The 15,684-nt window shown below is 36.8% G+C and overlaps 3 protein-coding genes across 3 annotated transcripts in view; 1 reads left to right on the top strand and 2 right to left on the bottom strand.

The window, feature by feature from the left end:
- The window catches only part of LOC142344396 (small ribosomal subunit protein eS19S-like), a 416,658-nt gene that overhangs the window by 340,977 nt on the left and 59,997 nt on the right, over positions 1 to 15,684 (bottom strand). The window lies entirely within an intron of this gene.
- LOC142343875 (UDP-glucuronosyltransferase 1A6-like) lies at positions 2,379 to 4,512 on the top strand. Its single transcript, XM_075395250.1, has one exon. It carries the CDS (start codon positions 2,846 to 2,848, stop codon positions 4,307 to 4,309), a length of 1,464 nt encoding a protein of 487 aa, XP_075251365.1. The 5' UTR covers positions 2,379 to 2,845; the 3' UTR covers positions 4,310 to 4,512.
- Positions 6,925 to 8,103, bottom strand: LOC142344326 (putative UDP-glucuronosyltransferase ugt-60). The gene has a single exon (XM_075395914.1). The coding sequence runs from the start codon at positions 8,101 to 8,103 to the stop codon at positions 6,925 to 6,927; it is 1,179 nt and encodes a 392-aa protein (XP_075252029.1).

Below are 15,684 nucleotides of genomic sequence, written 5' to 3'. Positions count from 1 at the left end.
TTAGCAAAGTCAGAACTTTGTTTTCAAATGAATTAAAATTTAATTTTTATTGCGGTTTTACGCTTTAGGTTGACTTTCTGGCGTTGATTTCACCAGATTTCACTAATTTTTTTTGGCATTTGCCCGTTTTTTCACAATGTTACGTTAATAAAAATTCACATAACATATTACTGGTTTTCAAAATAAAGCATAGCTGAACAAGTTAAATTCCTTAAAGGTACAGATCAAGGTTTTAACGGCTTCGACACCACTTTCTCGAAGAACTTACTTGAGCTTTTTTTCTAATTTTATCTTTCACTGTCGTTTTCACTTTATGTTTTAGTCGTTTGTATTTTACTGGAAGATGACAGGTCTCACTGTCTTCCACTGGAGGATTAGGTTAGCTTATATTCTTATTTGAGTAAATAGTTGATGGCCTCCATGACTTTGAAAACAATTGTTTTAAGAAAACACATTGTGGATTGTCTCTGTTCTTTTTTGCATGTTTTGTTATCTAGTCTCGCTAATTAAAGATCACATATGACATTATTGGCGTCAAGAGAAGGTGCTGTGTGCAAAATGGCTTTCGACACTGGTTTTTCTCAAAAAGAAGTAAATTAAATGAAACCAATTGCTTTTGAAAAACAGAAAAGTTTTATTTAATTTTGCTTTTTTCTCTTCTATGTCTACTTATTACCTACTCTCAATAATGAGAGGTCGCGTACGACAATATTGGCGTTCGAAGAAAGCTCAATTGAATTTTTTTTAGGCTAAAGTTTGGCTTCGACATTGTTTTCTCGCCAGTTTTATTTGAAATTTTGTTTGTTGTGACTACTTGTTGTTCTTCTTGCAACCGCATAAAAATTTGAATAATGACAGATCATAATGTCATCCTATAGAGGCATATGTGATCATAAACATGTTGGATAATTTCAATTCCTATCTAATGGTTTTCATGACTTCGAAAATAATTGTTTTTAAAAATATAAGCCAATTTCATTACTTTACCGATTTTTTATTCTTTTTTGTCAAATTGTTACCGAGCCTTGTTATGGAGTGGTCCCATGTCTTTTTCTAGTGAAGTACAAGTTATTTTTTCAGTTTCACTTTTATCTGACGCTATTTTGACCTTGTTGATAAGTTTTTTTTTAAAAAATTGGACATAAATTTAAGCTGTAATTAATACTTGTTGTTATTGTTGTTATTCGAGCTAGATAACGGCGTAAATCTGAACCACAAGAAAACGTAGAAAAAAATCTGTTTTCAAGATATCAATGTGTATTTTTAATGTTAAGCTATTTTCCGATCATACAAAACTGAGTTCAGTTACCTCGGCTAACACACCACATTTTACAATCTTGAGCAGAGTTAAGACTAAGATGTTAAAAGTTCCACTGGCGGCCAAAAAGCAAAACAAAGCCTGTTAGCTTTTTGCAAGCGAATAGAGGTTAACTCAGTCCATGAATGAGGTAATCTGACTTCGTTACGGCTTAGAAAATAAACCATTCAATGCGTTTTGTTATTCAAATATTTTTATGTCTAAGTCAACTTACTCTAAATGTTGCTGGTTTAGCTAAAACTCACTCTCAAACATGTATTGCTGTCGGTACATGTATTAGAGTACGGATTTTGATTCGTAGGTTTCGACGTGGTCACGATACGAACCACTGATTCTTAGACTGAGATCACGGTGCTATACTACCTGTGCTATGGTTGCTTGTTTTGTTACGCATACATATAAATTTATAAGACAGTCGCTTTGCTTACATTTCTCGCTTATATTTAATTTGTGTTCGCAAAAGTTGTTTGATTTTGTTGCTCGTCTTTACTTGCGTTCTTAATAATGGCTGATCTCATCAATCTAATTCGGCATTTTTTTACTCGTCTGAGGTATTTGCGTTGGAGGCGATCGTTTTGTTCATACTAATTTTTTTTTAAAAAAAACTCTAATTTTGGGGTTTTCTATCTGTTCCTCATTTGGTAAACTTTTATGCCAAAATTGCGGATGAGTGGGGTTGGAACTTTATGTGCAAACGCACATTACCGAGCCTCTTTGTTTGATGTTGAGAGTCAAGCTATTGCCGCTAATTGGACACCGATTTTGTTTTGCGAATGAAGCGAATATACATTTTGTATATGAAGCAAATCTGTATATATTTATAAATTTTTCCATCGATGGTGTCTACATCCCAGAAGTCATTAAAGATGGAAAATAAATTCACTTTTGTCGGCAGCTTTTGTCATTCCTGATTATGAACAAAGGCACTGAAGTTGCCTCAACTTTAAAAAGCTCCTTGGAATTAGTTTAGTTTAATTTTAAATTTTATTTTAGAACAGCAGAAGGACGATCATTTGTCTTTACACTAATAATATCAAATCTTATTTTGCTTTGTTCTCGGAGACATTTAAATGAACTTAGTTATTCAGAGTTTTAAGCCATCAAAATAACCGCTGCGAAGGAGCGTTGCATGTTTTGATTCTAAACTCAGTTGACCATTGACACAAAATATCAAATCATAGAAAACAGTATTTGTTCGAAACGTTCTTGAGCTCAGGCTGTATAAGGACAAACTGCTGTTTAAATTCTAATACAACTTTGTTAACCTATTCGAAGATCGCGGCTTTCAGATTTATATATTTTAATGAACTTCGATGTTATAAACAGCAAGCTGTAAAAATGGCAAATTATTAGCAGTGTTGTTTATTTTGAGATTTAAACTTTGAACACTTTGTATAAATATCATTAGGGTGTGTTCGCACGTATTAGCGGTGAGGTCGAGCTCTAAATAATAAAACAGCAATTTATTTCGCAATTTTTCGAGATAATTTAGCTTTCTTTAGGCGATTTTTCCTTAAATTGCTAAAAATGCTCCGGTTAGTTTTAGCCCTATCTGTTTTGGTTTCCGCCTCACAATCCTTAAATGTGCTTTTCCCCCTAATGTGCTATGGGGGGCATTTTGCGACCATGAGCACCCTTTTCCACCCAATTTGCACCAAACATAACTGCACCATGATCGAAACTGCAAAAATCTGCGCTCCAAAACTCAAAGTATTCGAGGGAAAATTTGACTACCAAGTAATTTCTGCGTACGGCTTACGTGATAACGTCGACATAGAGGGAGAAATCGATTTCTTATTCCAATATTGCCCTAGAATTAAGGAATTTTACGTGTTCACGTACGATTTCTTGATGAAACATTTTGAAGAAAATATGGGACAATATGATATCATGGTTGCGGACCAGTACTTCAGCGGAGCAATTGTAGCCGCGGAATACTTCAACATCCCGGTTGTAATACAAACCCCGGGAGCTCCGGCGGGGGTGGAACATGTACAGGAAAAATGGTTCATGTCAGTTATAGACAGTCTTGTTTTGAAGCTCGCTTTCAAATCGTGCGTTAATTGGACGACTGATAAACGCTCCAAACTTGGTCTCCCCTCATTGGACGATCAAGGAGCGTTTTTATCTTGCGAGTATTCAAGTCGATTTCCCTTCTTAATTCCGACATCCCCGTCAATTTACCCCAAACCCCACGACAAGAATGAGTATTTATACATTGGGGCTTTTAGAAACGCCTCGCAACATCAACAGATTAATAAAGAACTCGAAGAGTGGATGATAAGTGACAGTCGAGACATCGTCTACATCTCGTTGGGAACCATGTCAGTTGTCAACAAGGCGACCTTTAAAGACATGGTCGACAACTTTTATAAACCAAAGGACTACAAGGTCATCTGGGCGACATCAAGTGGGCTGCAAAAAATAGCCCGAGAACTGGGAGTGTTTGAACTTTTCCATGAAAATTTCTACATCGGCGGGTACCAACCACAATTCAGCATTTTGGGGCACGAACGGGTCAAAATGTTCGTGAGCCACTCGGGTTTGGGCTCTATGGTTGATTTGATTAAGCAAAATGTGCCTACTATTTTTGCGCCCCAGTATTTCGACCAGTTCCAAAACTCAAAACAAATGGCCCTAATGAGACTGGGTGTTAATATCGGAACATTTGACTTTGAATCTCTGGACCGATCAGTGAAAACTATTCGCAGCAACTATGAAGAGTTCAAGAGCAATTTGGCCAGAGTCAGCGCAGAGTTCGCGTACCATGAGAACCCGGAGTTGATTCGAAATTTTGTGGAAGAAGTTGCGAGCAGGAAGAAAATTACGATTAAGTATCAACTTCCCTATCAATTGAGCAGCAGCCGACATCATTATGCTTGGAAAGTTTTCGTAGTTGTGGCTGCCGCTATAGTGCTGGGTATCATCACTCTTACCGTGAAATGCGCATCAAAAATATGCAGGAAAAGCGGAAAGGCAAAAATAAACTAGACTCCAAAACTCCAAAAAACACAGAAAATATGCTTTGTTGACTTTTCAGCTAAATATTAAAAATATTGGAATTCACAATATTCATTCAATTTATACTACGCATGCAGGCTTATAGCAAAAATTAATGAATCTGTGTATAAGTTTCTATGAAATTTAAATGAGGATGTCATTATTAATATAACATATCAAAATTTTTAAACTCAAATTCCACTTTTTTTCACCACGAGATTGTTGACGAAAACTTGAAGAAAAACAAACAAACTAAATGTCAACCAAAAGTTTCAGCGAGCTTCCTTTTAATAACTGAAATGCCGATCTTTAAAACCGATCGGAAACTTGACTGCCAGGTTCTCGAAGACTCACCACTTTAATTATAGGTTAGGGCCCAAAAACAGTGGACTTATTATAAAGGAATAAGCATTGTTATACGCTGTGAAAGGAACAGTTTGAGTTTCCAATCAAACCTTTCCTCAAAAAACAAGCATTTCTGATCCTTTTTATAAATTTTGCACTTTGCTGTTCGTATGTCTAAGAATTCAGTGGTTGTTTAAGAGCAAATGTAAGAAAGTAAGAATGATGGATTCAAGTTCTGAAACTTCAGTTCCACAATTTTCAGAAAAAGTGGTGTGATTCTCTGGTTTTTGAAAAGAACTGCACTCAAAGTTTTGTATTAATGTTCATTTTGTTCAGAGCCCACATTAGAGGGGGACTATATCCTCAACTGGTTTATTTTCCTTAAATCCATTTTGGTCGGTCAAAATTTTCATTGCAGAGTTGTAATTGGTATCATTAGATAACTCGTGAAACATAGAACATTTAATTCAGTGAATGTTTTTGAATTTTGTTTTTTTTCTGGGAGTTATCGAAGTTCAAAGTTTTTGTGAATGTTTGACTATTGTAGTGACTTTGTTCATATTTAGCGTCCTCTTCGTTAAACGAACGGTTTTTTCTCAACGAGTTACAACTATAAAATTCCCTATAAAAAAGTGCCTATCATGGACCCGGAACCATAGCAAGACTAGTTATGTTCTAAGCGTGTAATTTTACCATCAGAAATAATCGGAAGATAGTCCGGAGTTTTTATGAAAAAAAATTCCCATTCTTGATTTTCTTTGCAGAAAAGTTACTGCAACATCCATTCGCAACATCATATCCGTTTGCAACGAATGGAAAATGAATTGAACATATTAAATGTTTTGCTATAGATTTTTGTTTTAATGGCTCAAAGAATGTTTTCTTCCGCATTTTCATTGATTTATTAGTCTTGTTTATCTTCATTGGTTGTTCTTTTTGTATTCGTACGAAAAGAACAACCAATGAAGATACGACCTATGTTGAAAATTGGCACGTATCATTCGTTTCTCAACTGAACCTATTTGAAGCCTTAATTGAAAGACATCGAATATGGTCTTTATTGAGTTGAATTTTGTTTGTTTCCAAAAACAGTGTTTTTAGCTGTCCCATTTTTATTATTCATTTTTTTCATATTTTAGTTAGTGTAAATTTTAGCAGGTATTGTCCTGTTCTTTGTGAATTAAAGCTTGCTCTTAATTTCGGTTTTATATTTTAACTTGTAGTTTTATTACTTTGGCATTATACGTTTGCATAATTTGTGAGTTTGGATACCATTTGGGTCACCATATGAGGTTCTTTTAACCTATTGTCTTTTAACCTTTATCTTTGAAAAGAAATTGCTTTGACGTACAATTGAGGCTCGCAAGTGGGTAGATGTTATCACGTCATTTATTAGTTTATTTTTTATGACTCTGACCTGTTTTTCATCTACATTTTTTGAAACTTTGACTTGTGCCGTATTTAAAGTTGTTTTGCTTTATTAATTAGTATATCTTTTGACAATTACCATTGAATTCCTAACTTAAAATTTTCGATTGAGTTGTTTTGATTAGTTGCTAATGGTTTTTATTACCATTATAATTGTTTTATTTTAATAATAATTAATCGAACTTTAAATTTCACCCGCTTTTGTTCGTCTTTTTGTCAATTTGTCACCTAGTTTTATTAAGAACACCTTGATTTACTCTCCTAGAGAAGGAGAATGTGATTTAATTTTTTCAGTTTTTTTCTGATGCTATTTTGGCGACCTTGGCTAAGTGTTTTTAAAAAATAGGTTTTTTAGAGTTTTAGCCTTAATTTATGTTTCTTGTTGTTTTTTTCATTTTATTGTTTCCTAAATTGTGTCTCATTAGTGGGCCGTGTCATTAACTCTCTAGTACATTTAATTGTGCGTTTCGAGCTCTAGTAACTCCAAGTGTTGAGTGATTTTATTAGACCGATATTTAACATTTTTGGTTCCAATTGCATTTTGTAATTCTTTGTGGGTCGGTTTTTAACCACGCTGTACCAATTTTGTCTGCATATTATTTCAGTAACTAGGACATATTTTACAATTCGGACCCAGAAAATGAAAATTAAATCTGAAACTATTGCATTTCAGTCGTTCAAAATTTCTGCTTAAAAACAGTTAATAAAAGTTTATATATAATTTCAAAACATAGATGAAACTCAATTTACTAATATAACGAAAAATTATTTTTGAGTGCATTAATGTACAAGCTTGAAAGTTTTTGCATGAAGTTTTCTTTTTTAAGCAGTTTTTACTGAACTTTTGATTTCATTGGAGAGAATTTCCTGAATATCATGGCCGCACATTTATACAAGAGTGCAATTAGTCCCACGAATATCGAAGCAAGTGTGAACAAAAATATTTTCCACCCATAATGATGCGTGTTGCTTACGAGCTGAAACGGAAGTGTGTACTGAACAGTCGTTTTCTTGCGAGCCGCAATTTTTTCCAGGAATCCGTTTATCAACTCTGCTTTTTCGTACCCTGCAAACTCGTTTTCGACTCTAATCAAATTCTTCTTGTAGAAGTCATAATTGTCCCTGACTTTCTGGATAGCGTTGTCAAGGGTTTCGAAATCAAAGCTCTCAATATAGACGCCCAAGTTGACTTTGGTCATTTGTTTTCCGTTTTGAAACTGGTCGAAGAATTGAGGTGCGTACACACCTGGTTTCTTGCTCTTAATCAAGTCAACCAGCGAACCCAGCCCAACATGGGTCACGAATATCTTGATGCGGTCGTGTTTCAGAAGTGTAAATTGAGGCATGAACCCCCCGATGTAGAATTTGTCTTCGAACTTCTCAAAGACTCCCAGTTCCTGGACCATCTCCTGCAAACCCGTCGAAGTTGCCCAGATTACCCGGTAGCCTTTAATGGTGTATAGTTTGTCCACGAACACTTTCAGCGCGTCCTTGTCTAAGAGAGAATGAGTTCCGAGTGAGACATAGACTATGTCAAGATCGTCTTTGATGATCCATTTCTCGAGATCCGGCTTAAGTTTGGGCAGTTTGCTATCATCGCGGATTCCACCTATGTAGATGTGTTCCACAGATGAATGGGGTTCTGGGTAAATTGACGGAGATGTCGGCACAATCAGCGGGAAGTGACTGGAGTAATCGGCGCAGACAAAGCCGCCCTGATAGTCCATTTCGGGCAGACCAAGGGATCTCCGCTTCTCGACTATCCAGTCAGTGCACGTTTTGTAAATAATCTTAACAATTATACTGTCGACTACCCCCGCGAACCACTTTTCCTGGACGTTTTCAACACCCGATGGCGCTCCGGGAATTTGGACGAGTACTGGAACGTTGTGTTGTTCAGCGGCTATTATGACACCTTGGAATAGCTGATCGGTGATTATTATGTCATACACTCCCTTATTCTCGGTCAAATGCTCGTTGATGATGTCATAAGTGAACGTCATCAATTCCATCACGCGGGGGCAAAACTGGAATAGGAAATCAATCTGGCCATTTATGTGAATCTCATTTCGCAAGCCGAATTTCTTGATAACGTTTAAGTTTAGACGTTCAGAAAAGGGTGCAACTTTTTTGCTACAAAATTGGGCAGTTTCGATCAGGGTGCAGTTATGCTTGCTACATATAGCGTCGAACAAAGTGCTAACCGTGCCAAAATGCCCCCCATAACACATCAATGGAAAAAGCACATTAAGAGAATAACTAGTTGATACAAAAATACACAAAATTAAACCAAAACGCAACATTTTCGACCGTCAATTTTACAAAAAATTGTGTTTAAAAACTGGTCAAATTTTTTGACTGTTTTTAACGCCTCTTAAATCGAGAATAAAACTAGCCAGAAGTCGATATGTTATTTTGTGGACCTGCAAATTAGATGTTCAAAGCTGAGCAAGTATACTTTCAATTTATTGACAAGGTGACCTGACTGAACAAATCCGAAAGACAAATTTTACTGAGATGGTCTGTTATTGAGAAAGTAAAAGCAAACGTAAGTTTACACAAGGTTAGAAAGAGTTATTGAAAGCGAACTTTCGTAACTTGTCTCGTACAAATTATTATCAAAGAGGAGTGATCAATGACAAATAAATATAAGCGAAAATTTTTCAGAAAAAGTTGATTACAGTTCATATTCTTCATATTGCTGACCTCGAATGTGAAAAAAATGAATAACAGAGAAAGCATAACTGCTACAATGAATATTTTCAACGTTGCATGACACTGCCCCTCCCCCCCCCCCCCGACTCCCTCCCCCACCCCCAACACACACCCGCAGCACAGTTGAGTAAGATTTCTCTTTTACCGGGGCATATTTTATTTACATTGAAAGGTAAAGAGCAGTTTAAAACTCAATTCTTCCATGAAAATTTATAAGTGCCAACTTTTATATCATGGCAAGTATCTCTGTAGAATTTTGTATTTTTGTCGTTAGAAGGCTTCTAGCTGGGGACTGGCTAGCGCCCAAAACTCTATCAAAATTCCGAAAGATTTGTTTGGTGGTTCATCTTGTTGTAGGGAGTGTACTGTGTTGTCCCCAAAAAAAGTTGCTCTCTCGGCTGCTTGAAAACTTCACTCTGGATAATTGAATTAATAATCAAAATATGCAATACCAGCAACAGGTAATGTTTTAGCCAGAGACAGTTAATTGAGTAAATTCAACAATCAAAAGGAATTTTTCTATCAAAACTAATTAATGATCCACAATAAATCAAACCAATTCAATCACTCTTTCCGCAAGTATCCACAAATCCGTCACTCTACTTCTTTTCACCGATAACTGAAATAAGTTTTGCCTCCCAGTAGCTATTTTACTGGTCAGAAACTTATAATCTTCGCAACCAACAATTTTGAAAAACGTTGCAGTTTCACTCACTGCAACTGCCAAACTATGTTCTTTCGCAAAGAATTCACTAAACAACTACAATTTTCTCACTCTGAGAATCAACTGCTCCACTTGAGCTTTCTCTCTCTCACAATTTTGACTAACGTTTGCTGTGTCTGAGCCTCGTAAGTCTTTCTCTCAGACTTGCTCTCTCGCGTCTGCTGGTTTTTCTTGTGCTTGAGGGTACTCAACCTTATCAGTTTTTTATCAGCAAAACGTAACGTGTCGTTTCTTTTCGAACATTTTGACCTAACGTATAAGCCTATTAGTGGGCGTAGGATATTGTCTATGCGCTGTAGTTTATCTAAAGTAAATGTTTGCTTAAGATGACCGGAATTGCATGGTTTACTTGGTTTACTAATTTCAGGATTCACAAGAAATCATCTGCTATGTCACTTAATTTTTACAAATGCAAGCTAGTTTTTATGTTTTCACAGCTATGGATATGTTTGATTGGTCCTAAGGATGCTTTGTTTCCCTTTGTGATGTTACAATGGCTGTTTTCAACCATTTTTGAACAATTCTCCTTATGATCACAATAGTGGAAAAATCGGGGATACTTTAGATCTTTTTGCATTTTTCTTTGTAGAATAGTCGTCAGCGTTAATACCTTTGAACTAAGCAATAATCGAGTTGCTTTCTGAACTTTTAAATGTGGTTTTGGGTAGAAGTTTAGACTCTGGTAAAAGCATTCCTTTTTTCGCGAGAGTTTATAAAACAATTCAGTTATCGCCTCTTTTTTTTGTTTTAAAAGCGAATTAAAACAACTTTGGATTGGCGGAAAAAGCTCGCTCTTTTTCGCAATGCATATGCAATTGTCCAAGGTGTCAACAGATAAAATTTGTCGTCAATCGGGCTTGAGGAAGTAGGGTTTTCAGGACTTGCGGGGGGGGGTCGCAAAAATGTGGACGCTTGGTTTTGTAAATCTTGAGTTTCTTTCTATCAGAAATTCTTCCAAACAACCCTTGTGCTCCTTTGGACTGTTTATTCTATTCTCTAGAACAATTCAGGGCAATAATTAGTCCCATCTCAAATATCAAACTCACTTCATAGCTCTATATTTCCACTAAAAACTCTCTTTTGCAAATGTTTAGACCTTTTGAACCTCTAATACTTTAGTTACCGCTTTTTCTTGACAACAATGATTTCCTACAATGTGTAATTACCAAAACGACAGTAGTGTTACTTTTTCCGAGCTCTTATTTTAACTAGACACTTTGATTTAACCGTAAATCCCCTGATGAATTCAACCTAACTGACAAAATTTGAATATAAGAACTCAAACCAATAAATGCGTTAGTTCCCAAAGTATCTGCAAATTTTCTATTAAAAATACAAAAACACTACTGAAATAATACTCAAATTAGTTCACCTAATAAGGATTACCGGGCTTGTATCCATTAATGTATTGCAAAAATAAGTAAACAGTTTTCAATTAATTCTCATTTTTTTCTTCATGCTTGTCCCTTCAACCAACTTTTTGTTCTGCTTAATTTTATTAGGCAACCTAACTCGTTTAGTTTGGTTCACAGAAGCCAAATACCTGCTCAATTACATCATAAAAGTATCAGTTTTTAACGATTAAAAGTCTCTTTTCTGCCGTTCGAAAAACCAATTATTGCTAACTCCTTTTTCTTTCACATATAATTAGCTTTGTTTTTTCACACCTTATGATTTGTGACAACAAATTTACTTCTCTGTCTTTAATTTGTATTCCCCCTGCTGTGGGTAATCGTTGGAGGCTAACAAACATGTTTTCATTGGAAAATTACAATAAATTTGGCCGACAAAACCTTCAAAGCATATCTTTTGTTTGTTTGCTTTTTTATGCACTAAATTTTCCTAGTAAACACAACCATTATATCTTTCCTAGAAAACGTAAACAATAACCCCAAACTTTTTGCTACTTATAGTTAATAAATACTCGTTTTTATTATACAAAAAAGGCTTTTCGGGGTGCATTTTGGGACTCGGGGGAATTTATTCATTAAAAAATCATTGCTTTTCCCAAGCCGTTCCATTTATTTTCCTGGTGTTTCCATACTTAGCTTCTTCCGTTTAATGACCTCTGAGTCTGATTCCGACTATTTCTGACAACTTGATCACTTTGCATTGTGTTTTGTTTGCATAAGATTTCACACCAACTTCATGTGTGCTTCTTTTGTTTACTTATCAAATAAGCTCAAGATCGGCCTCGAAACTTTGCAAATTAATTAGTATTTCAAAAGCCAAGTTTCTCTCTTAACTAGGGGTTAAGGAACTATGATTTATCAGTTCCACACTCCTCCCTTCTAGACTATTGTTCTCCCGAATAATAAAAAATCCGTTGTTCACTAGCACACCCTCTCCTTTGCACAGAGCGTTTTTCAGTAAAATAGTGAACCTCAGTTAGTGTGAACCATTTAAATAGAGCTCTAAGTAAATGAAAGTAAGGAAATGCCCAGAGCACCGATTAGTGGTTAGATAATAATTAGAAGATATAAGCATGATCATATATATGAGTCCCTCAGTCAACCAATCGTTTTGAACACAAAAACTGGCCAAAAAGAAGCTCACCATCAAAACAATCCTGTACAAAGAATCCCAACTCTGTCTAATTTTAACCCAATTCCGAACATTGCAATCAAACAGGCCATATTTTTCCAATAGTTCTTTTTTCTTTAGAGCATATGCACTTCAGTATTAACAGCAGACTTATTGATTCCATTATGAGCTTCTAATTTAATGTACGGCATAATAACTCACATTCCTAAGAGCAGCAGCGTCAGATCACAATTACTTGCTCTCACATCAGACAGTTCAACTTTACCAACTTTGTCAACGCTGCTTTCTTCCTCCGATGCTTGAATGGATGACCGCCAAGGCATGCATGTCCAATCTCATTCTTTGACTTTTTCTTTCGCTTTTGCCAGACTCCTCTGGACGACTGATACTTCAATTTCAGTTTGTTCCACTTCTCTTTCCTACCGATTATTTGTTTTCAAAACAACAGGATGCACAACTCAGGGTACTCCAATTCCAGACTTCTCTGATCGTCACTCCCCCTCAACAAGCTCGGAGAAGAACTACACGACACCTCCCTCCTATATTTCACTGTCTCTTCTTGGCCGGATAAGCCTATCGACAACTGATTCCAATCAGTTTCAATTGCTTTCTTGACTTCGAAATCCGAGGACTGTTTCTGTTCATTATCTCGCTTCGAAAAAGAACACTTGAAGTGTACTGGCACTACATTCTCTTCAAAATCAAATGCACAAGCGTTTCCTCCAACAATGGCGGCAACGTTTGAGTCATCATTTTCTTTTTTGTCTGTTTCCACCATTGCGCATTCTTCCCAGATCCTGGTGAAAAAATTTTCGCCAAATTTTGCCGGTGTAGTCAATTTTTCTTCTTTGCTGAATTCTGGAAATCCATCCGCGCATGCCTTAGCAACCGTTATTTCACAACTCTTAATTGCTTCACAATACGCATCGTCTGTTGGAAAGGTTACAAAATTTGCGTGTAATTTCTCACATTTATCCTCAGATGAAGTTCGTGTCAAACTAAGGTGTTCAGTGTGCTGCGACCCAATACTGGCTTTACACTGTCGTGAACTCTTGTCAATCGAATTTTCACGAAATATAACTTCGGTTGCTGTGTCCGGACTACCTTTTTGAGCAAAATTAAAATGTGGCATAGCTGTTTCTCTAACATCTATCCATTTACCAATGTACGGCATGCAAGGATCGGACGTGATGTATTCAGAGGCTATCAACCCTTTAGAGCACTGTTTTCCAACTGTCAATCCGTTTTTGGTAGTAAACTCAAACGATTTAGAGTTAATATGCCGCTCACAAATGTTTTGAAAGACCACATCGTCGTCCATGCATTCAAATTTGTTTTCATCGTCGCTATCGAAGAAGATGTCGTCATCGCTAAAATCGTCTTCACTTAAATTTGCATCGTCCTCCACCTCACTGTCATTAATTTCCTCGAGTGCTTCGCTTCTCATTTCTACAAGTTTCATGTTTTTACCAATGTCCCACCGCGCAATACATCGATTCATTATTTCCTTGAACCGTTCATCTTCAGATTTAGTCTTTGTCGTAATCTGCTCCTCCGTTTCTCCGTCAGAACCAAAATTTCGACTGCCACCAATGACGTTTGAATCAACAACAGTCTCCACACCGGACGAATTGTCAGTCAACTCTATAGTCCTGCCTTGATTTCCGACTCTGACAATCGGCTTCTCGTCAAACACTGCTTTTACTCCGAAACCTACAGCCTTTATGGCAGACCAACGTTTAGTCGAAGAAATCTTTGCTGTCTTTTTGTACATCACTGATTTGACAATAATATCGGCTTTCACTTGAACGTTTTTCATTTTGTCTGATTTTGGAGTCCGCTCTTGGATCGGTAACTCCTCTCTGTCAACAACGTCACCTGGAAAAACTGGTCTGTCAATTTCATACCTTAAAGCTGCTTTCTCGTATACCTCTTTCTCTATCAAGTATCTCTCAAACGCGTCCTCGTAAAATTGTGGGTTATTGGACAGTCTCAGATCAAAGAAGTACAAAGTTTCTTGAAGAGTCCAGGCACGATTTCTTTGATCGGTTTTCCAAAATCCACGCGGCAAATAATTTAAAGCGTCAAGAGCCCAACAACACAACTTGTCTGGTAGAAACCTCTTCACCTCTTCTTCTGACCACATGAAATTCACATACAAGTAAGTAATACTCACGCCAGTCCTTCCAAACTTCATATCCAGGCGAAGGAAACTGTTTTATTAATCCGAAACCTGACATTATTCTCCGAAATGCTTCACTCTTTATGCTCCTCTGAGGCTTCAATTTCTGCTGCTATTCTTCTCGGCTCTTCTTCTCGTCTCTGTCTGAGTAAGCTCCTCAATCTATCTGCTCGGGTGCTTCCACCACTACGCTGAGTTAGGATCCTCGTCCCGAGAAAAATCAATGACTGTCTTCCAAAATTACCTTCTCCTGGAAATATCTGTCTCTGTTGCTCAAATTCTCTCGATTTCCTCCATTCCACTAAACTTGTAATCTTGTTCTGACTATCGTCAACGTGTTCCTCGACTTGCTCTGCGTCGGAAGTCGCCGGCTTTGAGCACTTGTTGCAAGTCTATCAGAACTCTCTCTTCACACTCGTATTCAAATCTTCTGAATAACTCACTTTTTAACAAAAGAGCCCACCCAGGAGCGCCACTGTCGAATTTTGTATTTTTGTCGTTAGAAGGCTTCTAGCTGGGGACTGGCTAGCGCCCAAAACTCTATCAAAATTCCGAAAGATTTGTTTGGTGGTTCCTCTTGTTGTAGGGAGTGTACTGTGTTGTCCCCAAAAAAAGTTGCTCTCTCGGCTGCTTGAAAACTTCACTCTGAATTAATAATCAAAATATGCAATACCAGCAACAAGTAATGTTTTAGCCAGAGACAGTTAATTGAGTAAATTCAACAATCAAAAGGAATTTTTCTATCAAAACTAATTAATGATCCACACTAAATCAAACCAATTCAATCACTCTCTCCGCAAGTATCCACAAATCCGTCACTCTACTTCTTTTCACCGATAACTGAAATAAGTTCTGCCTCCCAGTAGCTATTTTACTGGCCAGAATCTTATAATCTTCGCAACCAACAATTTTGAAAAACGTTGCAGTTTCACTCACTGCAACTGCCAAACTACGTTCTTTCGCAAAGAGTTCAATAAACAACTACAATTTTCTCACTCTGAGAATCAACTGCTCAGTAGAAGTTTAGACTCTGGTAAAAGCATTCCTTTTTTCGCGAGAGTTTATAAAACAATTCAGTTATCGCCTCTTTTTTTTGTTTTAAAAGCGAATTAAAACAACTTTGGATTGGCGGAAAAAGCTCGCTCTTTTTCGCAATGCATATGCAATTGTCCAAGGTGTCAACAGATAAAATTTGTCGTCAATCGGGCTTGAGGAAGTAGGGTTTTCAGGACTTGCGGGGGGGTCGCAAAAATGTGGACGCTTGGTTTTGTAAATCTTGAGTTTCTTTCTATCAGAAATTCTTCCAAACAACCCCTGTGCTCCTTTGGACTGTTTATTCTATTCTCTAGAACAATTCAGGGCAATAATTAGTCCCATCTCAAACATCAAACTCACTTCATAGCTCTATATTTCCACTAAAAACTCTCT

The sequence above is a fragment of the Convolutriloba macropyga genome, chromosome 8 (assembly GCF_964194025.1).
Source record: "Convolutriloba macropyga chromosome 8, txConMacr16.3, whole genome shotgun sequence".
In the NCBI taxonomy this organism is placed as follows: Eukaryota; Metazoa; Xenacoelomorpha; order Acoela; family Convolutidae; genus Convolutriloba; species Convolutriloba macropyga.
Note: the sequence above shows the minus strand (reverse complement) of the source record. Positions and strands in the feature narration are given on the sequence as shown.

Excerpts from the sequence above, each read along its gene's own strand:
- LOC142344326 (XM_075395914.1), bottom strand. The coding sequence starts at position 8,103 with ATGGAATTGATGACGTTCACTTATGACATCATCAACGAGCATTTGACC.
- LOC142343875 (XM_075395250.1), top strand. The coding sequence starts at position 2,846 with ATGCTCCGGTTAGTTTTAGCCCTATCTGTTTTGGTTTCCGCCTCACAA.